Source organism: Lactuca virosa, chromosome 9 (genome assembly GCF_052849685.1).
Source record: "Lactuca virosa cultivar CGN04683 chromosome 9, Lactuca_virosa_CGN04683_v6, whole genome shotgun sequence".
Taxonomy (NCBI): domain Eukaryota; kingdom Viridiplantae; phylum Streptophyta; class Magnoliopsida; order Asterales; family Asteraceae; genus Lactuca; species Lactuca virosa.
The window spans coordinates 217,482,676-217,507,640 of record NC_136434.1 but is presented as its reverse complement, the minus strand read 5'-3'; the positions used below and the strand labels follow the sequence as shown (position 1 = coordinate 217,507,640).

At 42.0% G+C, this 24,965-nt stretch overlaps 1 protein-coding gene across 1 annotated transcript; it reads left to right on the top strand.

Annotated features, from left to right (window-relative positions):
* The first annotated feature begins 6,108 nt into the window (after positions 1 to 6,108).
* LOC145140307 (uncharacterized) lies at positions 6,109 to 6,621 on the top strand. The gene has a single exon (XM_079073838.1). It carries the CDS (start codon positions 6,109 to 6,111, stop codon positions 6,619 to 6,621), a length of 513 nt encoding a protein of 170 aa, XP_078929964.1.
* Positions 6,622 to 24,965: the final 18,344 nt, after the last annotated feature.

Here is a 24,965-nt window from a genome sequence, read left to right as displayed (position 1 = left end):
TCCATACTTGTTTCTGATCTGCGAGGTGTACCCCAGCGACCCTCCCGGTGGCCCACAACGGCGACAACAACCGTTTTGGAACGACAGCCACCACCTCACGGTGGTGGCGGTGATCTCCTTTGGTTCTCAGTCAAGCAGCAGCACACCCCGACGAGACCTTGCTCGGAATCTAGACGCAACCACTAGTTGGTGCGTAACGACGACAACATCAGTTGAAGCAGCCACAATGGTGGCTATCGGCGGCATAACAAAAAGGAAGAAGAATAAGGACGGCGGCGACTGGTCCCGAGCGATGGTGGTCGATGCAACGACAGGGAGATGGCGGAACAGAAGAGACGCGAAGGGGGGGGGTGCGGTTCCACCGGAAATAGCAACGACGACGCTCCAGGGTAAGTTTCTTCCGACCTCCCGCTGCCATGACGTCTGATGGAGGTTTCCGTCTTCAATGCGGTGGCACAGCGGCGACTCGGTGGTAGAAGAAGCAAGAGGGTGGCGGCCGACCATAGAGGGAAGGAAAAGTGGCGGATGCTCCAATATTTAGGGTTAGGGTTGATTCCCGGTGACGCTGGGGTTATATACCCGGAATTACAAACTTTCTCCCATAACGACATATATAGTCCCTCCCTTCAGAAATATTTTCGAAATAAACCCCAAATTTACCCTTTAAACCCATTCTTCAGAAAACCTTACAATTTAAGTCCGTAATTTACCTTTTTAATCCTGCCTCCTGAAATCCTTTACAAATTAAATCCAACAGTTACCTAACAGCCCCTCCTTAACAATTCCTTTTCAAATTAAGTTCCAATAATTACCACGGAGCCCCCTGCCTTCATAAATATTTACAACCTAAATCCAGATTTCACACTTTTAACCCCCAACTTCTAATATAGTAACAATTAGCTCCCCGAGACCAACACCTTGCTATATAATTATTGATTTTAGGGCTACTATGCATTCATTAATTTATTTATATATTTATTAAATAAACGGGGTGTTACAACTCTCCCCCACTTAAATTAGATTTCGCCCTCGAAATCATTCATTACCATTCCTTACATGCCCAACCACTCTAGTAACATGGTCACCATCCTCGGTACACCATAGCCTTCTGTGACAACCCGATATTTCAACCAATGTAACGACTTAAAGTCATGTACTGTAACTTATATTCTGAAATAATGGATTTGTATCGTCAAAAATAAATTGTTCCGGAATCTTAATTTGATAGTATTGAGTGGTAAAGATCGTTTCAGGGTTTTCAAAAATATAAAGATCGCAAAAATCCGAGTTATAACGAGGAAGTTATGACCAATCGAAGTTTCGCAACAAAACCGGTAAACATACTGTTAAGTGTAAAACGCGAAATCCCAATAAAATACTTTTTAGCCTTAGGTATCTAAATGAGAGTCGTAGAAAACAATAAACCGTGAACGAACATAAAAAGAACGCCCAAATGTGACTTCGTATGAGAAGTTATGATTTTCCGAATTTTCGACTTAGCAGTAGACAACTAAAAACTCGAATCAGTGATCGAGTGATTTGTGGTCAGCACAACCTAAACGAGAATCGAAGATCCCGTCAATAGTAGCACAACGGTAAAAAGTCTGACGAAAACGGACATCGGATGAAGAAGTTATGGATTTTTAACGGACTTTTCGTGTCCCGGCCTGTTAAAAATAGATTATTAAAAATAAAGTCAAAACTAGCCGACGGAGTCTAAATGAAAGTTGTATAGTACATTCTCACCTACGCGTGGATATAAAGAACGCACAAAACGAAGCTCGTACGCAAAAGTTACGTAATTTAGAAGTTTTGGAAATACAATTACGCCCAGCGTAATGAGTTACGCCCAACGTACCAGAGGATAGGAGCCTCGTCCCATCGGTCAACAGGCTCTCCCATCGGACAGAAGCCCTCCCATCCGAATTACGTAAGCAGTGACGTTCGCTACGCCCAGTGTAACCTCGTACGTGCAGCGTACGAGCTGCGAAGGCACTACGCCCCGCGTAACTCCGAAGTACGCCCAGCGTACGAAGCCTCTCACACCCCTATAAATAGGATGCGAGGGTGCCGGCCATTTTTGCTCATTTCTTCCTTTTCTCGTGCCGAAGCTCTGCATTTAAACCCTCGAAGCCATCCCGAAGTCTCGGTTTTCATATTCAAGTTCCGAGGAGAGTTTCACGCTCCCGAGATTCCCGAGAATCCCGAGAAATCAACTTTCTCCAGTCGAAGTTCTGCTCGGTTTTTGTCTCACCTTCTTCAAACTATAAAGTGAGTTCATACCCCTACAAACACACTTTAAATACGTTTTAAATGCTTTTTAAATACTTTTAGGGGGAAGGGGATACAAGTAAACACACGGTTATTATCGTGTGAAAACATCTATCTTTTGCTATGCATTTCATAATGTTGTTTTAACTATCATTTAAAGTCATTATCATGAAAAACACTTCTTTACCCTTTGGGTTTACAATGCATTTTATAAATAAGAAAATAGGTTTTATTTATAAGTATACATTCATCATATCAAGGATAAAACTTTCATTCAAGCAATTTTCATAGTATTACTCGTGAACTTATGTGTTAGCAATCAATGTGATGTCGTAGGGCTTTGCTTAGTATCTAAGAAATTCCCCATCTTTAACCAGAGTCTCCTGGAGGGAGAGCGCGAATTTGTGTATAGATCTATACGGGGACGACGACCCCGCACCCTGACTGTTAGCTACAGTCAATCATTGGGGTGACAAATGTCGACATTAGTAAATCGTTCAGCATGGTTATAAGGAACTCACCAACCGCGGAAACAATAACTCACGAACATAGTAATACTCCTATCAAATACCTTCGTTTGTAAGCATGGCATAACTGTTTACTAATTATAGTCTTGGTCATTTAAAGACTGCATTTCACTCATAGGAAAATATAGGGTTTTCCTGTTTCAAATACATTCATTTTATAACTACGGTTTTACAACATCATTCTTAAGAAAATATCGGATTTTCTGAAATCAAACGCGGACTTTCAAATGACATACCATTACTCAAATAAACTTCTTATGAACTCACCAACTTAAATGTTGACACTTTTTCTTTGAAATAACTTGTATTCTCAAGGAATCATTAAACAGGGTTAGCAACTGCTTTTGAAGACTTACGCTCAGGCGTTAGTTAAATCTTTTGAAACATCATAATGTAATTGATTTTTTTGCAAACATTTAATACTACAATCATGTAAACTTTTCAATTATGTATATGATGGTTGTGCGTACTTTCTTTACTATTCATTTGTTATGATACTTGACATGACGTCCTCCGCCCCCGAATGTTTTCGCAGTTCTGGTTTGGGGGTGTGACAGATTGGTATCAGAGCATTGTTTATAGTGAACTAAGTATGTCAATCCATTTATGACATACAACTATAAATACAACCGGGCAAAAACACTCTGATTTAGAGTTATACTTTTTAAAATGAGATTTTTCTTTTATAAGAGTATTCAAGCATACAACGTAGAGAAGTGTCATAATAAAACAAAATAGAAGTATTATAGATGAGTTGTGCACTACAAGTATGCCTTGGGACATGTGATCGGGATTGGGATGAATATAGCCTGATCAACTATATTTGTCCGAGAGCCAATTAACGTATGTCGGGGGATAACTGCGGTGGACAACAAGTCTAAAACTTACCAAACTTATAAACTTAAGAATCAACATATCATTCAAAATACTATAGGAGTATTTGGTAAATACAATAGTTTAATCTACATGTTTAGCTTTACATGTTTTAAATTTTAGACAATTCTCATATCTCTATTCTCGTATAGACACAATGGCAGGGTTCCACCTACCCGGAGACCCCTACTACCCCAATCAAGGTAATGGTGGATGGGTGGAGGATGACCCCGAAGAGGACGAGGAACCCGTAGAAGAGGAGGAAGGGGAAGACTCTGGGACAGACTCAGAGCCAGAAGTAATCAACCCACCAGTCGCCCAACCTCCCGCTTTTAGGAGAGATTTTCAGGGACCAACTCCCGTTTGGGGAAGTCACATTCACCATTGGAGCCGGCAGCAAGGATTACGCCCTCCCTACGGCATGTGTCGGGACTTCTACGACGTCAGGGGTGGAGGTTCAGCCGACCGAGCACTCCCAGTCATGGTGGGCAAGCTAGCCAACCAGTCCTATCAATCAGGAGTTCAAGCAAACTGGATTCGCGAAGTCAACGTGGAGGTACAAGTTCACACTGCCGACATCCGACGTCTGGACAGGTTGCAGGAAAATGCCCAACTCCGCACCGACACATTCCAAGAACAACTAATTGCAGCCCTCTCCGAGATAAGGGAAATGAGAGAGCAGCAAGCCACCTTTGATAGACGTCTTATGGGGGTAAAGCAATCGGACGCAGAGTCAAGCACCAAGCGCAAACCGCGTCGCGAGTAGTACTTGCTCGACTCCCAAAATTTTGTTATAGAATAGGATCTCGGCTAAAAGTCTTACTTTCTTTAACTTTTGTAATCGGAGACCTTTAGAAAGGTCGAAATTTTCCTAACTTCAAGATGTAACCATGTATATGTTTAATATATAATGAAGAATTTCTTTCATGTTCATACTTTGCACATCACTCAATTTCATAAGTTTATCAATTAATAAATAAACCCTTATTATGAAACAAACTCAAAAACCTTGTTTAGGTCGAACCTAATTCATGAAATGCTGATAATTAGCTAAGTGCGCAACTTTCTATCATTAAAAACTTATAGTCTTCGTTATTATTTCTTGTCAGCAAGATGCCTCCTCATAGGTCAACACGCCGAAATGTGACACCAACACCGCCACCACCACCTCCAGCTTACGATCCCGCTATGGTACAAGCTGCCATCACCGCAGCAGTGACAGCTGCACTATCCCAAATAAACTCTACCGGGAATGGAGGTAGCGGGAGCAGCACAAACCATCTAAACCATGGCACTGGTCATGGTCATGTCAGAGAATGCACCTACAAGGAGTTCTCGAACGCAAAGCTGAAAATGTTCAACGGCACCGGGGGAGTCATTGCACTTATGCAATGGTTCGAGAAGACCGAGACGGTCTTTGACATCTGTTCGTGCCAGGAAACAAGCAAAGTCAAATTAGCTGCTTGTACTTTTACAGACCAAGCCCTCATATGGTGGAAGGGCCATGTGAATTCTGTATCCCTACCAGTCGCCCATGCCTTAGGCTAGAATGACCTAAAAGTGCTGATGTTAGAAGAGTACTACCCGAGGGGCGAAGTCCAAAAACTGGAGCAGGAGCTATGGAACCTGAAAATGGCTGGATCTGACCTAACCACCTATACGGCCAGGTTTAATGATTTGTCAGCCCTGTGCCCCGGGCATGGTCAACCCGAAATCAAAGAAAGTGGAAATATACATATGGGGGTTGTCACCCCAGATCCAAGGGCATGTCTTGGCTTCCGAGCCTATCACATTCAACAGCGCAAAGCGGCTGACACAATGATTGATCGATCACGGGGTCAAACAGAGTACTATCACGGTTGCTGCCGACCCACCAAAGGAGGCATTGAGTCAGAAGAAACCTTGGAATAAGAGAGGGGGACAAACCCCGTCAGGGAACCCCAAGAAACAACAGGTAGTGACGCTCACGCTGTTACCGTCCCTACTACCCCTGCACCAACAAGTTCATACAACGGCCAACTGCCAAGTGCAACAAATGCAACTTTCATCATCACGGACCCTGCCGTGATTTCCAGTGCACCCGGTGCAACAAGAAGGGACACACTGTCCGCTTCTGCAGGGAACCAGCCCAACTGACCGCTCCAGCCACTAATGTCGGAGTGGGTCGACTTGCTATGAATGTGGAGCCACGGGACATTTTAAGAAGGACTGCCCAAAGGCCAACAACAGGAATGATGGCAGAGGAGGCCGAGTGTTCGCGATGGGTCAGGAGGAAGCCATTGAAGATCCCACAATTGTTACCGGTACATTTCTCCTTAATAACTCTCATGCATGCATCCTATTTGATAGTGGAGCGGAGAGGAGTTTCGTAAGCCATAGTTTTAAAAATCTACTCAAACAAACACCTCAATCATTAAGTGAAACATTTATGGTAGAAATGGCTAATGGGAAAACAGAAGGCACCAAAGAAATATACTTAAACTGTACCCTCACACTAGACAACAAATCTTTTCCAATCAACCTCATGCCGGTTTCGATAAAAAGCTTCGACGTTATCATAGACATGGACTGGTTGAGTTCCAATCGTGCGAGCATTCTATGTTACGACAAGGCCTTTCGCCTTGATCTGCCAAATGGTGAAACCTTCGTTGTTTATGGCAACAAACCCAATACCTCTCTTCGTATCATCTCCTGTATCAAGGCTCAAAAATTATTACGCAAGGAATGCCACGCGTTCTTGGCACATGTGGTAGATATGAAACGAGAAGTCGAAGACATCAAAAGCATGCCTAGCGTCTGCGAATTTCCTGACGTTTTTCCTGAGGATCTTCCGGGAGTACCACCCGCAAGACAAGTCGAGTTTAGAATAGACTTGATCCCTGGAGCCAACCCCGTAGCCAAAGCACCATATCGCCTAGCTCCAGCCGAAATGCAAGAGTTTTCCAGTTAGCCGAACGAACTGCTAAGTAAAGGCTTCATCAGACCAAGCTTCTCACCTTGGGGAGCACCAGTTCTGTTCGTGAAAAAGAAGGACGGATCATTCAGAATGTGTATCGATTACCGAGAGCTCAAGAAACTCACCATCAAGAATCGGTATCCCCTGCCGCGAATAGACGATTTGTTCGACCAACTCCAAGGAGCGAACTACTTTTCAAAAATCGATCTAAGATCAGGATATCACCAACTACGGGTCCTAGAGAGTGATATTCCTAAGACGACATTCTGAACTAGATACGGTCACTATGAGTTTGTAGTGATGCCGTTCGGACTAACCAATGCACCTGCCGTATTCATGGACTTGATGAATCGAGTATGTCGCCCATTCCTGGACAAATTCGTTATTATGTTCATTGATGACATACTCATCTATTCAAAAGGTGAAAAAGAACATGGTCAACACCCGAGGCAAGTCTTGGAGACACTTCGAGTATAGAAACTTTACGCGAAGTTCTCAAAATGCGAGTTTTGGATTAGGAAGGTGGACTTCCTAGGTGACGTGGTCAGCGAAGAGGGAATCCACGTGGACCCTTCCAAAATTAAGGCCATCCAGAATTGGGCTGCACCAACAACACCAACCGAGATTCGCCAATTTCTAGGCCTTGCTGGCTATTACCGCCGGTTCATACAAAACTTCTCCAGCATCGCAAAACCTCTTACCTCCCTGACTCAGAATGGTGTAACCCACAACTGGGGAGAAAAACAAGATGTTGCATTTCAGACCCTAAAGCAAGCCCTATGCAGTGCACCCATTCTGTCTCTTCCAAAGGGGACAGAAGACTTCGTAGTATACTGCGATGCATCCAAGCAAGGATTGGGTTGTGTACTGATGCAAAGAGGGAAGGTTATTGCTTATGCCTCGTGACAACTGAAAACGCATGAGGTTAATTACACCACTCATGACCTAGAGCTTGGAGCGGTGGTGTTCGCTTTGAAAATTTGGAGGCACTACCTATACGGTACAAAGTGCACCATCTTTACTGACCACAAGAGCCTTCAACACATTTTCAATCAGAAGGAACTCAACATGAGACAACGACGGTGGGTTGAACTACTCAATGACTACGAATGCGAAATTCGTTATCATCCAGGCAAGGCCAACGTAGTAGCTGACACCCTAAGTCGGAAAGAGTATTCAGGATGTAAAGTCAAATCATTAACTATGACTATCCATTCACATCTGGCCACACAAATTAAGGAAGCTCAGATAGAAGCCTTAAAACCCGAAAACGTGGCGGATGAAACCCTGAGGGGAATGGACAAGAACCTAGAAGTCAAGGGTAACAGAGCTTTGTGTCTCATGGACCGAATCTGGACACCAAAGCATGGTGGTTTTCGAGACGTGGTCATGAAGGAAGCACACAACACATGGTATTCCGTTCACCCGGGATCAGATAAAATGTATCTGGATCTCAAAAAGTTATACTGGTGGCCTAACATGAAAGCAGAGATTGCTACCTTCGTGGGCAAGTGCCTTACTTGCGCCAAGGTAAAGGTCGAATACAAGAAGCCCTCCGGATTACTACAACAACCGGAGATCCCAGAATGGAAGTAGGAGTGGATCACTATGAACTTTATAACCAAGTTGCCCAAGACAGCGGGTGGTCTCGATACCATATGGGTGATCGTTGACAGGTTGACAAAAGCCGCACACTTCCTACCCATCAAAGAAACCGACAAAATGGAACGACTTACAAGAACGTACATCAGGGAGATTGTTCGATAGCATGGTGTACCCATATCCATTATCTCGGATAGAGATAGTAGATTCACTTCGAGGTTTTGGCAGTCTCTACAGAAATCCCTGGGAACTAGGCTGAATATGAGTACCGCCTACCACCCACAGACAGATGGACAAAGTGAGAGGACAATTCAAACCCTAGAGGATATGTTGCAGGCCTGTGTGATTGATTTTGGGAAGGCTTGGGATACTCATTTACCCCTCGTCGAATTTTCTTACAATAATAGTTATCACTCTAGCATAAAGGCCGCACCGTTTGAGGCCCTTTACGGTCGGAAGTGCAGATCCCCCCTATGCTGGGCCGAGGTGGGTGACACGCAATTGGCTAAGGGACAAGTACCCAACAACACTCTCACCGGTCCGGAAATCATCAGAGAAACTACCGAAAAGATAGTACAAATACGCGAACGACTGAAAGCATCGCGGGATCGACAGAAAAGCTACGCTGATAAAAGACGTAAACCCTTGGAATTCTAGGTTGGTGACCTCGTTCTATTAAAGGTCTCACCCTGGAAGGGCTTGATACGTTTTGGAAAGCGCGGTAAACTAAATCCAAGGTACATCGGGCCTTTTAAGATCCTCGCTAGGATCGGCCCTGTAGCTTACAAACTCCAACTGCCTCAGGAACTTAGCAATGTACACCCTACCTTCCACGTTTCGAATATGAAAATCTGCTTATCCGATGAGACTCTTGTGATCCCACTTGAGGAAATCAAACTGAATGAAAATCTTAACTTCGTAGAAGATCCCATCAAGATCATGGATAGGGAAGTCAAAAGGACAAAACAAAGTCGAATACCAATTGTGAAGGTCCGCTGGAATGCTAAGCGGGGACCTGAATTCACTTGGGAGCGAGAGGATCAGATGCAACAAAAGTACCCGCATCTCTTCCCTAGTCCGTAAACACTTGTCTTTGCAATTAATTTCGGGATGAAATTCCCTCTAACGGGGGGATGATGTGACAACCCGATATTTCAACCAATGTAACGACTTAAAGTCATGTACTGTAACTTATATTCTGAAATAATGGATTTGTATCGTCAAAAATAAATTGTTCCGGAATCTTAATTTGATAGTATTGAGTGGTAAAGATCGTTTCAGGGTTTTCAAAAATATAAAGATCGCAAAAATCCGAGTTATAACGAGGAAGTTATGACCAATCGAAGTTTCGCAACAAAAGCGGTAAAAATATTGTTAAGTGTAAAACGCGAAATCCCAATAAAATACTTTTTAGCCTTACGTATATAAATGAGAGTCGTAGGAAACAATAAACCATGAACGAACATAAAAAGAACGCCCAAATCTGACTTCGTATGAGGAAGTTATGATTTTCCGAATTTTCGACTTAGCAGTAGACAGCTAAAAACTCGAATCAGTGATCGAGTGATTTGTGGTCAGCACAACCTAAACGAGAATCGAAGATCCCATCAATAGTAACACAATGGTAAAAAGTCTGACGAAAACAGACATCGGATGAAGAAGTTATGGATTTTTAACGGACTTTTCGTGTCCCGGCCTGTTAAAAATAGATTATTAAAAATAAATTCAAAACTAGACGACAGAGTCTAAACAAAAGTTGTAGAGTACATTCTTACCTACGCGTGGATATAAAGAACGCACAAAACGGAGCTCGTACGCAAAAGTTACGTAATTTAGAAGTTTTGGAAATATAATTACGCCCAGTGTAATGAGTTACGCCCAACGTACCAGAGGATAGGAGCCTCGTCCCATCGGTCAACAGGCTCTCCCATCGGACAGAAGCCCTTCCATCCGAAGTACGTAAGCAGTGACGTTCGCTACGCCCAGCGTAACCTCGTACGCGCAGCGTACGAGCTACGAAGGCACTACGCCCCGCGTAACTCCGAAGTACACCCAACGTACGAAGCCTCTCACACCCCTATAAATAGGATGCGATGGTGCCGGCCATTTTTGCTCATTTCTTCCCTTTCTCGTGCCGAAGCTCTGCTTTTAAACCCTCGAAGCCATCCCGAAGCCTCGGTTTTCATATTCAAGTTCCGAGGAGAGTTTCACGCTCCCGAGATTCCCGAGAATCCCGAGAAATCAACTTTCTCTAGTCGAAGTTCTGCTCGGTTTTTGTCTCACCTTCTTCAAACTATCAAGTGAGTTCATACCCCTACAAACACACTTTAAATACGTTTTAAATGCTTTTTAAATACTTTTAGGGGGGAAGGGGATACAAGTAAACACACGGTTATTATCGTATGAAAACATCTATCTTTTGCTATGCATTTCATAATGTTGTTTTAACTATCATTTAACGTCATTATCATGAAAAACACTTCTTTACCCTTTGGGTTTACAATGCATTTTATAAATAAGAAAATAGGTTTTATTTATAAGTATACATTCATCATATCAAGGATAAAACTTTCATTCAAGCGATTTTCATAGTATTACTCGTGAACTTATGTGTTAGCAATCAATGTGATGTCGTAGGGCTTTGCTTAGTATCTAAGAAATTCCCCATCTTTAACCAGAGTCTCCTGGAGGGAGAGCACGAATTTGTGTATAGATCTATACGGGGACGACGACCCCGCACCCTGACTGTTAGCTACAGTCAATCATTGGGGTGACAAATGTCGACATTAGTAAATCGTTCAGCATGGTTATAAGGAACTCACCAACCGCGGAAACAATAACTCACGCACATAGTAATACTCCTATCAAATACCTTCGTTTGTAAGCATGGCATAACTGTTTACTAATTATAGTCTTGGTCATTTAAAGACTGCATTTCACTCATAGGAAATATAGGGTTTTCCTGTTTCAAATACATTCATTTTATAACTACGGTTTTACAACATCATTCTTAAGAAAATATCGGATTTTCTGAAATCAAACGCGGACTTTCAAATGACATACCATTACTCAAATAAACTTCTTATGAACTCACCCACTTAAATGTTGACACTTTTTCTTTGAAATAACTTGTATTCTCAAGGAATCATTAAACAGGGTTAGCAACTGCTTTTGAAGACTTACGCTCAGGCGTTAGTTAAATCTTTTGAAACATCATAATGTAATTGATTTTTTTGAAAACATGTAATACTACAATCATGTAAACTTTTCAATTATGTATATGATGGTTGTGCGTAATTTCTTTACTATTCATTGTTATGATATTTGACATGACGTCCTCCGCCCCCGAATGTTTCCGCCGTTCTGGTTTGGGGGTGTGACACCTTCCCAGGTTAGCCGTGACCAATCTTCGTAAAGTCCTAAAGTCCGTAGATGAACGAATTCCTCGTGATAAGGTAACATCTACTCGGTCCGGAATCTGCTGCCTCGAGATGGTCTGAATCCCTGACAGACCATTCATATTGAATCATTATCATTGAATCCAGTCCGTTTATCCCTCAATAGGCTACTCAACTTCTGATAGCTCGAGGTTCCCACTATAAAATAGGGTCACATACCCAATTATCCTTGCAGACCACTAATACTTGGCCAAGGCTCAGATACTCCCACTGTGAGTGACTTGTCACTCCCCAAATCATCTAGCTATTCCGTCCATACTCGCAACCTGAAACACAAATGCTAACACTGCCCAATGTTGAAACTGCTTGAACACCGAACTGCCTGAAGCAGTATGCTGCTACATAGCTGCTTCCCAAAATCTATCGAGACCTTCCCGGTCTCAATTCATCTGTCAATCATCTGAATTTATCGGGTTCCAGCCCGCCTGCAGAGCTAAAGGATTCCCACTTAGTCGCCTCTCACGATTTCTGAACGAAATCCTTCTCTGGAACTAGTTGCCACTAGTTATCATGCCACTGAGGCTCTAATAACCTTCTGATCTGACTAATCGGGTCAATGCGTCAAATCCTGACGGCACCAGATCCAAGTCTAAAAGTGATTTCTACGTGACCAATGGTAGCCGTATATCACAAACGACCCAAAGCAATCCATTGCTTCCCTGATCTCATAACTGTAGGGGCGATCCTACAAGCTTATCACTGTCTCAACCAGATCTAATCCATCTGGGTAATTCCGAAACCCAATCCGTGGATTTCCATATCCTCACTGCTACACCCGAACTGGTGGGTACTACTGTCCCTTCTGTGTTCTAACAACGCGCTCATGATATCTACCAACCAAATGAAAGTTGCGGCTACACCCACAGACTTACATCACTCAATCACTATCTGCTAACCTTGTGAATGCTACGACTACACCCGCATACTTACAACACGCTAACACTATCTGTCAACCTCGTGAATGCTACAGCTACCCCCGCAGTCTTACAACACTTCCCATACTATCTGATCGCTAGTGAATGCTACGGCTACACCCGCAGACTTACAACACTCTCACACTATCTGGATGCTAGCGAATGCTACGGCTACCCCCGTAGTCTTACAACACTTTCCAAACTGGGTCGAACACACACTCGACCTAACACTCAACTGAACCTGAGTCCTAACTAGAGTTCTAACCTGGTTCCCAAAACCTGCTATCTGATGCCAAGAAAAGCATGAACCAAATGTTGGAACGTTTTCTAAACTTCCAACTCACCCAATCCTCCACCTAGATGGCCACTCGACCGCCTTTCCCCCTAACGGGGATGCGAAACTAATACTAGTTTCACACCTATTTCTGCTCCTGGACACCTGATCGATTCTCCCCCACTTAGCTTCGGCTAAGTCTTCACGGCTCGTGAGAATTGAAGGACTCCCAATCCTTCTCGCTTCCTAGTATCCCACTGATGACAACCTATGCCTACTAATGCTAGCGATCAATCACCGGTTACATCCTCAGATTGCCCATCCTCTGAAATCTTGAAGAGTACTCATGAAACCTGGTCCAGTCTGACACCTCAGTTCATCTACCATGCTGACAACTAGAGGCTGTAATCTTCACTCTGGCTGACGAGTCCTCGTTCCCACTTCCAATCTCGCAGCACCACTAAACTCTAACCGTACACAGCCCATGCGGAAATACAATGTTCTTGAACATCCGATAACCAACCACTTATGCATCCAATACCCGCAACTGACACTACACTCTTCAGGTTACCAGCTCTGTCCTAGCAACGATAGTGCCTTGAACTCCAAAGTTCATCCATAGACAGTTGTCGACCACACCTGAAAAATGATAGAACCACTGAACTCTGACTTCACTGGGGAACCATCCCACTAATTCCCTACCAAGGATCTTCCAAACAATACTTCTGCACAGATCTCGACAAAGATCCGGAATGATAACTGTACACGCGGAACCCACTCCGTAAGGTATGTCCCTGTGTGGGTTCATCAAGGACCTTTCGGCATGCAGGATGGCATATAGCAATCCTTGATAAACCCAAGCAATAGAAGAGAACCTACTCGAGATCTGACTTATCCAACTCTCTCATAATTTTGAAGCGATACAGATTCCCAACATCCACCTGGAAGTGGCATAAGATGACATACCCGCGAACATCTGACGAAATCATGGTCTTGATGACAGGAACCAACTATAGAATCTTCCTTCCCAAAGGATTCTAAGGGTCCACAAACCTTGGGTTCCAAATGAACCCCAAACTTCCCCGCGATAAATCTGGCCCAAAAGGCCTCGAGACGACTACCGAGAGCTCCCAAAGTCCTTTCCTTGGCTGAACGAAAGACCACCGAGGTCCATTCCCGTAACTCTACAAGTAATATCCGATGAGATAAACTTCTGTGATCTCACATCGACTGGCCCAGACCCTGCTCCTAAGCCGGAACCAGAATCTAAATCTCATTCTTGGGTGTTTAACACCATACTGAACTGATATTCCAAGGATTCAAATATACCCAAGAATCTTTATCACCTTTTTCTGACATGACCAACCCTACTACCTTGTAGCAACCTAAACCCTTGGAGCGACAAACTCCCTTGTGCACTTTCCGTACGTGCTACACTGACTCCGGCCTCGCTGGCCTTTCACCCGATGATCAGAAGTCATGAGCCTCTTCCCGGGACCCTTTACTATACTCACCTGGCACGGCCCTCTCTTCCCAGGGCGCTCTAAACCAATCCCGCATATACAACTCTTGGAAGTCACATCCTTCAGGGTCTGACACCCTGTTACGCTCACTAGCTCACTTGCCAATGGCTAAACTGCAACAGCTGGAACATCCTCTGTCCCCAAACCGGTCACAAACTCCTCCTCGAAGCTTCTCGTATTCTCCAAGACTCTCACCGATTCGAGTGTGGATCCTGTGCTTTCAGTAGTACAGGCCCAATACTACCTTCCACACCTATCCATACTTTCCTCAGTAATCCTCCTGAATCCTCCAAGTCACTTCCTCAAACTGGTACCCTGAATGCTCGCTAACAGCGCAACAAAACCCACTAAAGCACTTCCTAGGCTTTCCTAGGTTCCCGTAGCCACCCAGTCCTCAGCTGCTGAAGGACTTCCCACTAATGTCAACTAGCTACCTCATGAATATAGCCACTCGCGACTTAGCATATTCACTTAGTAGCTAGCTCACATTACTAAGAGTCCCTCAAAGCACAAAGCAAGCAGCATTCAGACAATGGAAAATCTAACTAACATATTCCAATCAAATAAGTCTATCCTCTTGTCAGGGATCTATACTAGCATGTAATTCTAAGGCTCACACAATCAGGCATAACCTAAACAGGCTATCCTATCACTAACTGATCTGTACTATCATGCAGCTTAACAAGCACATACTGCAGGCATATAAGGCATCTTCCTGTTGGATAAGGTGTCTAAGTCCATAACTTATTTGGTATATACTTCACCCGACCCGACATGGTCCATTTGGGTTGCACTTCACCCGAACTATTTATATGGATAATATTATGAGAATAGTATGTTTATGATTTATTAATATATTATAAGTTATAATATATTAATATGAAATCATATTATTTAATTAGTATTGATCTTGAATTAATTATGAATTAATTTAGTGATTAAAAAGGTGACTAATTAAACATGGGCTATTATATTTATATAGTTTGGGCTAACACTCATTAAGAAATGGACTAAGCTTGCATGGGAGTCCATGGATGATCCATGGAGCTCTTAACCCATGGATCCTTGGAAAGGAAAATACATGGGTTATTAGGGTTTACCCTAATCATCTACACTATATAAAGAAGCTTATGATGCATGAAATGGTACCCTAGTGTGTGTGTAAGAAGGTGGCCGATTTCTAGAGTGCAAACATACTCTCTCATATTTTTCCAAAGTTTGTGGTGTTTTGTGATTTCCATTTGAGGCATTCACATTATTGGTGCTTGGCTCTCAAACTCCAAAGGAATCAACTCACTACTAAAGGTATGTAATTCTTCTAGTTCTTTTATGTTTAAAAGGTACCCCATGCCATGCTAGATAGGTTATGAACCTTGGAAAAAAATTTGCATGTATCTTAGTAAAACATAGATCCAAGGCTTCTAGGGTTGCATGTACACCATAGGAGTGTTAGAATGCTCAAAACCCAACAGTGGTATCAGAGCCTAGGCTTGTTTGTTTGATACTTGATGCAAAATAGCTGAAAAAGTCGAAATTCTTGCTGTCTGCACAGTGGACTCACCAAGTGCATGGGGGGACTCGACGAGTCCAAGCATATCTTCAACCAACCCGGCGAGTCAGTTCATTCACTCGACGAGTTTGTTGGGTTTTGAGCATTCTAACACTCCTATGGTGTACATGCAACCCTATAAACCTTGGATCTATGTTTTCTCTATTATACATGCAAATATTAACTATTCCAAGGTTTCATCCTAACTAGCATATTATGAAGCACCTATACTACAAAGTTCTAGTTAGATGACATACCTTTTGATGTAGCTTGATGTCTTCAAGCTTTAAGAGCTTAGCCCCAATAGTGTGGAAGCCTCAAATGGAATCACAAATCACCAAAACACCTTGGAAGAACTTGAGAGAATATGTATGCACACTAAAATCGGCCCACTCTTATTTTCACACACTTGTTCCAATTTTGTGAGCCAAGGACCCCTTTATATATTATGGAGGATTAGGGTTACATCCATGTAAACCCTAATACCCATGACCTTTCATTTACATAGGATCCATGGGTTAAAAGCTCCATGGACCATCCATGAAAGCTTAGCCCAACCTAAATGAACTTGGCCCATTCCATATATATATAAGAGTCCATATTTAATTAGTTCTTTTTGATCACTTAATTAATTCTAAATTAATTCTTGATCAATACTAATTAAATAATATGATTCCATATTAATATATGGAGAACTTATAATATATTAATATAAATCATAAATATACTATTCTCAAAAGACTATCCATATAAATTGTGCCGGTGAAGTGCAACCCAAATGGACCATACCGAGTCGGGTCAAGTACATACCAAATATAGTTATGGACTTAGACATTAATCCAACAGAGTTGACCAGGCAGAGTGCAGATTTTCAACTTTTGCTGCTGGAAATGGACTAAAAACATTACCCTAAATTGTTTTGGTGTTATAAAACCTGTTTTAGATGGTGTAATGGTTGTGCTAATCCATTTATAATGTCCAATATCAAAATTCCATGTTTATATGTGTTCATATGTTCTTGAAATTTTGATATGATATTCATGTTCTTATGAATTATTGTTAGATCATAGGAATTACTAACTAAATTGTTTATTAATTAATTCTTGATCATTTATGTGTTTTAATGGAGTCCATAATTTGTCCTCAAGTTATGGATTTCCAAAGGTCACTTTATTTTATGCACATTTAAAACACATAAGTTACATAAAAATGAAGAGTCTTCATTTTTATGAACCATTAATTAATAAGTTATGAAATGAAAAGTTTTGAATAGTTTCAAAACTTGCCCTCAAGTTTTGGAATCTGTAAAGTTGCACACATTTTAATATACTTTAATTCCAACCCTTAGAGTTTTAAAAGTTAAAATTCAACCCTTATACTATTTATAACATTAATGGTTAATAATTATATATATGTATAAGATCAAGTCGTTTTACCGTTAGTAGGCCTCATTCACGAAGCTGGTCTATAAGGGGGGGGGGGGGCGGTATAAGGTTGTTGCCTATAAAATGGCAGCTTAATGGGTGTCCACTCTCACCCACCGCTTCCTTGATCGGTGGAGGGTCGTTAGCCGAACGAGTAGGACAATGACTTTAAATTCTCATTAAAAGTATAATGATTATTATAAAGTAACTAAATGTTTTTCAATAATTCCCAATCTTAGTTACTTTAGGAAAATGTGAATTTGGTGCTAACCCATGAAATTCACACTTTGTACCTTACCAAATCGTTGGTGGAGCGTGTGTGGGTAACCGACACACTAACTTAGACTAGTAAGGATAACAAAGGGTGACTTAATGTTTATCATAGATCGGTGGAGCGCGTGTGGGTAACCGGCACATTGATTAGGTGATAATGTTAAGGGTACCAAGTGAATTTGCATGGTTATTCACACCTTGTTTTGTGATCCTCGGCATCTCAGTCACAAAATTTGAAGGGCACATTCGAGATTGAAACATGTCATTGAAAAGTTCAATGAATATCAAAAGAATCTAGGAGTTTCAAAACCAATTAAAACCTAATACTCTATTTCATTTTCATGGTGGAAATTGGTGAATCGTCATTCACCTACCTTCAAATATGTTATAGCTTAGATTACGACATTCCTCTTCTAAGTTATAATATATTGTGTTGGATCCTAGCCTTAATATTACATTTGGTTGTCTTATTAAGGACTCTATTTATATCTAATCTAAACTTGTTTTCTTCTTTTCAGATGTCTTCCAACAACAATGCTTCAGGCTCTAACCCTACTGGCTTCTTCTCTCTCATGAACCTTTGTGGGAGAGTCATCTTTGATGGTTCCAACTTTATGGATTGGATCCGGAACACCAGGATGGTTACTCGTTACGAGGACAAGGAATATGTCCTCGATAAGGAGCTAAAGGAGCTTGATGAGTCCACTGCTACTCCTGAGGAGATCGCTGAATTCAGGACGCATGAGAGAGATGCCACCAAGGTGGCATGCATCATGATGGCCACGATGACAGCCGAGCTCCAAAAGTCCTATGATGACTTCTACCCTTTTGAGATGCATCAGGATCTGATGGAAAGGTACCATCAGAGTGCTCGTCAAGAGCGGTATGAAATAATCTCCTCCATGATAACAACTCGAATGAAGGATGGTGAATCCATCACGGGCCACATGCAAAAGATGCAAAGGTATGTGGACCGTTTGCTGAAGCTGAATGTGAACTTTCTTGAGGAGTTGGCAATTGACATCATTTTGCACTCCTTACCTTCTTGTTATGACCAATTCCGTATGACATACCACATGAACAAGGAGGAAGTTACTCTCAGCAAAATTCAGGGACTCTTGAAGACCGCAAAAACCGGTCTTAAAGGTAAGTCGGTTGTTACCTCTACTACTCCTACTCCTACAGCTACCCCTGTTTTGGCTATCAGGCAAGGCAAAGGGAAGAAGAGGAAGACCCCTTCGAAGGGTACCAAGGGAAAGTCTCTTGAAGGCTCCTCATCTGGAACAAAAAGTGGTTCTATCACTCCTTCTGCCATCCCTAAGGATGTTGATTGCTTCTACTGTCAGAATAAGGGGCACTGGAAGCGAAACTGCCCTAAGTACTTGCAGGATGTTAAGGATGGGAAAGTGAAACCATCCCATGCAGGTATTTACACTATATTGTCTAATAAGTCACAATATTCTAACTCTTGGGTGCTTGATACAGGATGTGGTATTCACATATGTTCTGATTTGCAGGGCCTAAGAAGAAGTGAGGATGTGGAGCATGGGAAGATAAACCTGATCATGGGGAATAGGAAGGCTTCACTTGTTTCCAAGATTGGAGTTTATGCTTTGTTGCTGAGTAGTGGGTTAAAGTTAGATTTGAATAAATATGTGTACTCGTCAGAAATGGCGAAAAATATTATTTCCTTTCATGCTTTGTACAAACAAGGGTTTACCTTTTCTTTTGATAATGAATGTGGTGGAATAAATGTTTTCTTTAATAATGCTCTTTATTTTAAAGCATTACCTTGTGATGACGTGTATGAAGCTATGACGATTGTAGATAATTTAGGAAATAATGTGTTGTATATTGATTCTTCTACTAGCTTGGATAAAGCATCATTATGGCATTGTCGTCTTGGACATGTAAGCAAGAAACGCATAGGCCAGCTCCAAAAGGATGGAGTCTTGGAGTCGTTCGACCTTAAGTCGGATGATAGTTGTGAATCTTGTCTACTTGGAAAAATGACAAAATCACCCTTCACTGGTACTTGTGCAAGGGGTGAGGGTTTGTTGGACCTTATACATACTGATGTATGTGGACCATTCAAAACCGCCATAAGGGATGCCAATCGCTATTATGTGACTTTTATTGATGATTTTAGTAGATATGGTTATGTCTACTTAATCAAACATAAGTCAGAGACTTTTGAATGGGTTAAAGAGTTTAAACAGGAAGTAGAAAATCAATTGGGCAGGAACATTAAGATGCTTCGATCCGACCGAGGTGGTGAGTATCTTAGTACAGAGTTCCTCGACTATCTTAAGGAGTGTGGCATTGTCTCACAATTGACACCTCTCAGGACACCATAGCTGAATGGTGTGGCTGAGAGGCGTAATCGGACTTTTTTGGACATGGTTCGCTCCATGATGAGTCGAGCTTCGCTACCAATCTCTTTTTGGGGGTATGCCTTAGAGACTGCCGCCCACATCCTTAATCTAGTCCCTACAAAGAAGGTTTCCAAAACACCTCATGAGATGTGGACTGGGAAAGTTCCCAATTTGGACCACATCAAGATTTGGGGTTGCGAGGCTTTCGTGAGACACGAGACTCAAGATAAGCTCGAACCCCAAAGTGAAAGGTGTATTTTCATCGGCTACCCACAGAAATCCTTTGGTTACCTCTTCTACAGACCCAGTGAGAATGTGGTCTTTGTGACAAGGAGAGGGGTCTTTCGAGAGAGAGAATTTATAAGCCAAGGAGACAGTGGGAGACAAATTGACCTTGAAGAAATTCGAGAGTCAATTGGTGAAGGAACCTCGGACACTAGCAACCAACCTGAGGAGGAAACTCCTGTTGAGCCAGCTGACGAGTCTGTACCTCTGAGGCGTTCCACAAGAGTTAGGAATCCACCTGAGCATTACTATGGTTTCCATATTACTGCGGAAGGTGATACATTTATCAGTGATAGTACACTGGTAAATTTGGATGAACCTAACAGTTTTAAGGAAGCCATGGCAGGCCCGGAGTCTGCTAAATGGAAGGAGACTATGGACAGCGAGATACAGTCCATGTATGACAATCAAGTTTGGAACTTGGTTGACAATGTACCGGGCCGTAAGACAGTCGGGTGCAAATGGATCTTCAAGAAGAAGACCGACATGGATGGCAAGGTGCACACTTATAAGGCGCGACTGGTTGCGAAGGGTTTTACTCAGACTCAGGGTATTGATTATGATGAAACCTTTTCACCAGTTGCGAAGATTAAGTCTATCAGGGTTATGCTAGCCATTGCTGCATTTCATGATTATGAAATATGGAAAATGGATGTCAAAACCGCTTTCCTTAATGGAAAGTTGGCTGAGGATGTTTACATGCATCAGCCAGAGGGTTTTGTCAGTGCAGAGTACCCTAATAGAGTGTGTAAGCTTGAGAAATCCATTTATGGATTGAAACAAGCATCTCGCAGCTAGAATCTTTGTTTCGATGAAAGGGTCAAAGAGTTTGGCTTCTCGAGAAGTGAAGATGAGTCATGCGTATATGTCAGAGCTAGTGGGAGTATAGTTAGCTTTTTGGTGCTGTATGTGGATGACATACTACTCATAGGAAATGACATCTCAACCTTGCAGGAGGTTAAGTCCTGGCTTGGGAAGTGCTTTGCTATGAAGGACCTTGGGGAAGCTGCCTATATCCTAGGGATAAGGATATTAAGAGAAAGGAGTAAAAGACTAATTGGACTTAGTCAGAGTATCTACTTGGATAAGGTGTTGAAAAGGTTCAACATGCAGAATTCCAAGAAAGGAGAGTTACCAATCCAAAGCAATGCCAAACTGAGTAAGACTCAGAGTCCGAGTACAGAGGCTGAGATAGCTGAGATGAGTCAATTACCATATGCTTCCGCTGTTGGCTCGATCATGTATGCTATGACTTGTACCCGCCCTGATGTGGCCTTTGCTTTGAGCATGGTCAGCAGATATCAAGGGAACCCTGGCAAGGCTCACTGGACTGCGGTAAAGAATATTCTCAAGTACCTGCGGAGGACTAAGGATTGGATCCTTATCCTTGGTGGGAGTGATGACTTGAGGGTAGTAGGGTATAGTGATGCTAGCTTTCAGACTGATAGGGATAACTTCCGCTCTCAGTCGGGCTGGGTCTTTAACCTAAATGGAGGGGCAATCACTTGGAAGAGTTCCAAGCAAGAGACGGTAGCTGATTCGACTTGTGAATCAGAGTACATAGCAGCGAGTGAAGCAGCGAAGGAGGCGATATGGCTGAAGAACTTCATCGGAGACCTTGGAGTTGTACCAGCTATTAAGGAGCCTATGGAGATTTTCTGTGACAGCAATAGTGCGGTTGCCTTAGCCAAGGAGCCAAGATATCATGACTGATCCCGACACATTGACAGAAAATATCACTTCATAAGACACAAGATAGAAGAAGGACTCCTCGTGGCAAAGAGGGTATCGTCGGATGAGAACCCTGCGGATCCCCTTACGAAGGGACTGACGAGGGTTAGGCATTTGCAACATGCGAGGCGCATCGGGCTGAGGGACGATATTAGTTTTATAGATTATATAGTTATTACTGAAACTTGTAAAATGTAATCGACGTTTGATGATGAATAAAAGTTGTGGTTTATTTATGAGTAAGGTGTTGCTATCATTGTCAATTATTTACTATTTTCAGCTTTGCATGTTTTGACTTCCAGAATAATTACTTTATTCAAACCTTCCACAGTCGGTCATACGTCGGAAGTAGGTATGAATTAAGGCTATCATGAATTGGGCTTGTAGATGACTAAAGGTGTTTAGCCATAGAAATGGTTTCTACAACATTCATGAGTGCTCATAAGTTATGAGTATTGGAATAAACCCACGCTCACTTGTATCACTTCATGGAATTTATCTCGAGTGATCGTGAGACGGTAATATCATATAAGTCTTCAAACCTAGAGATATGAGTTGTTGCCTATGAGTTGGTTGTGTATTGATTGCACGAAAACGCATCAGTAACCTGATGTTATAAAACGTGCATTTGTGTACAATTCAACAAGTAGTAGAGCAAGCATATGAGTCGAAGTTTATCTGTTCCTTCTTGGATTAGAAGCGATATCTGGGCCCCTCGATGATATTGTTTTGACCTATGTACCGGGCCCGGTCAGAACTAAATTGATGTGTTCGATTAAGTTTTTTGTCAAACGAATCGGAAATCGGGAAACAAACTGCTGGACAATAAGTAAGACATTGTTCCATGTATTTGTCCGGATGATATCATGAGAGCAGAGGATTATATGATCACTTATCTGAAATGGCGCTTCATAGTTCAACAGAGTTTTCGAGAGCTACGATTGTCGGTTGGTTCCTGAAGTTATATAGGCAAATACAGTTATCAGACTTATCCAAGTGGGAGACTGTTGGATAAGGTGTCTAAGTCCATAACTTATTTGGTATATACTTGACCCGACCCGGCATGGTCCATTTGGGTTGCACTTCACCCGAACTATTTATATGGATAATATTATGAGAATAGTATGTTTATGATTTATTAATATATTATAAGTTATAATATATTAATATGAAATCATATTATTTAATTAGTATTGATCTTAAATTAATTATGAATTAATTTAGTGATTAAAAAGGTGACTAATTAAACAGGGCTATTATATTTATATAGTGTGGGCTAACACTAGTTAAGAAATGGGCTAAGCTTGCATGGGAGTCCATGGATGATCCATGGAGCTTTTAACCCATGGATCCTTGGAAAGGAAAAGACATGGGTTATTAGGGTTTACCCTAATCATCTACACTATATAAAGAAGCTTATGATGCATGAAATGGTACCCTAGTGTGTGTGTAAGAAGGTGGCCGATTTCTAGAGTGCAAACATACTCTCTCATAGTTTTCCAAAGTTTGTGGTGTTTTGTGATTTCCATTTGAGGCATTCACATTATTGGTGCTTGGCTCTCAAACTCCAAAGGAATCAACTCACTACTAAAGGTATGTAATTCTTCTAGTTCTTTTATGTTTAAAAGGTACCCCATGCCATGTTAGATAGGTTATGAACCTTGGAAAACAAATTTACATGTATCTTAGTAAATCATAGATCCAAGGTTTCTAGGGTTGCATGTACACCATAGGAGTGTTAGAATGCTCAAAACCCAACACTTCCTATATCCTTAGCCCTAATCTAGCATGCAATTCTCATACACATACAACAGGCATATAAGGCATCCTCCCTAGATCCTTAGCCCTAATCTAGCATGCAGTTCTCATAATGATATCATATCATAACATAACATGTATGGGTATCTTGGGGAAAACTTACTTGAGTTCGGCTGATTGCATGCATCACACACCTTGTTCTTTTCAAACTTCTTTTCTCCTTCCAAATTCTTTTTCAAATTCTTTTTATAAAAATGATTTTCTTTTGAAAATTTTCATACCAAGTCCTCAGTTTGAGTCCAGGCACACCCGAGAGTGTGCCCGAATCCCTTAAACCAAGGCTCTGATACCAACTTGTAACATCCCAAAAATACAGGCCAAAAATTTCGTTTTTAATTAAGTTATTACATGAAACCATCAGTATAAAAATGTTCATAATAATATCTCATATCAAAACCAGAGTGTCAATAATCAAAATATGGAATCATAAAACCATATCAGAGTGTAATCCCAAGGATCTCGTGTGCGGAAAACATGGTGTGATGCGCTGCGATCAAGCCGGCTCCTTCCCTTTGAAAACGAGGTACCTGAAACAAAAACTAAAACCGTAAGCACACAGCTTAGTGAGTTCCCCCATCATACCACATACCCAACGACATACATACTGCCAGGCAATTCTGGGCTGCCCGACCTACCCATGTAAAGCCATTTTGGGGTGCTGACCTACCCATGTCAAGCCATTCTGGGGTGCTGACCTACCCATGTCAGGCCATTATGGGGTGCTGACCTACCCATGTCAGGCCGTTCTGGGGTGCCGACTACCCTCCGGTCTATCTCAACCGGCAACGGGGACTATTTCACCCCTACCTCTATCATACAATAACAAAACATAATCATACAGTCAGGCATATCTGGGGTACTGACCTACCCTTCGGTCCTAACGACCGAATCCGGGAAAACCTATTTCCTGTTACTACCACTAACACACATAGCATATCACATAAGCGTATCTCATAAGCATATCACATAAGCATATCTCATAAGCATATCACATAAGCATATCTCATAAGCATATCACATAAGCATACCAATATAATTATCACAAAGACAATTATCTACCAATTACTCCTGTTGGTGGGCCGGCATTGTGGCCTTACACCCACCCCTACTGG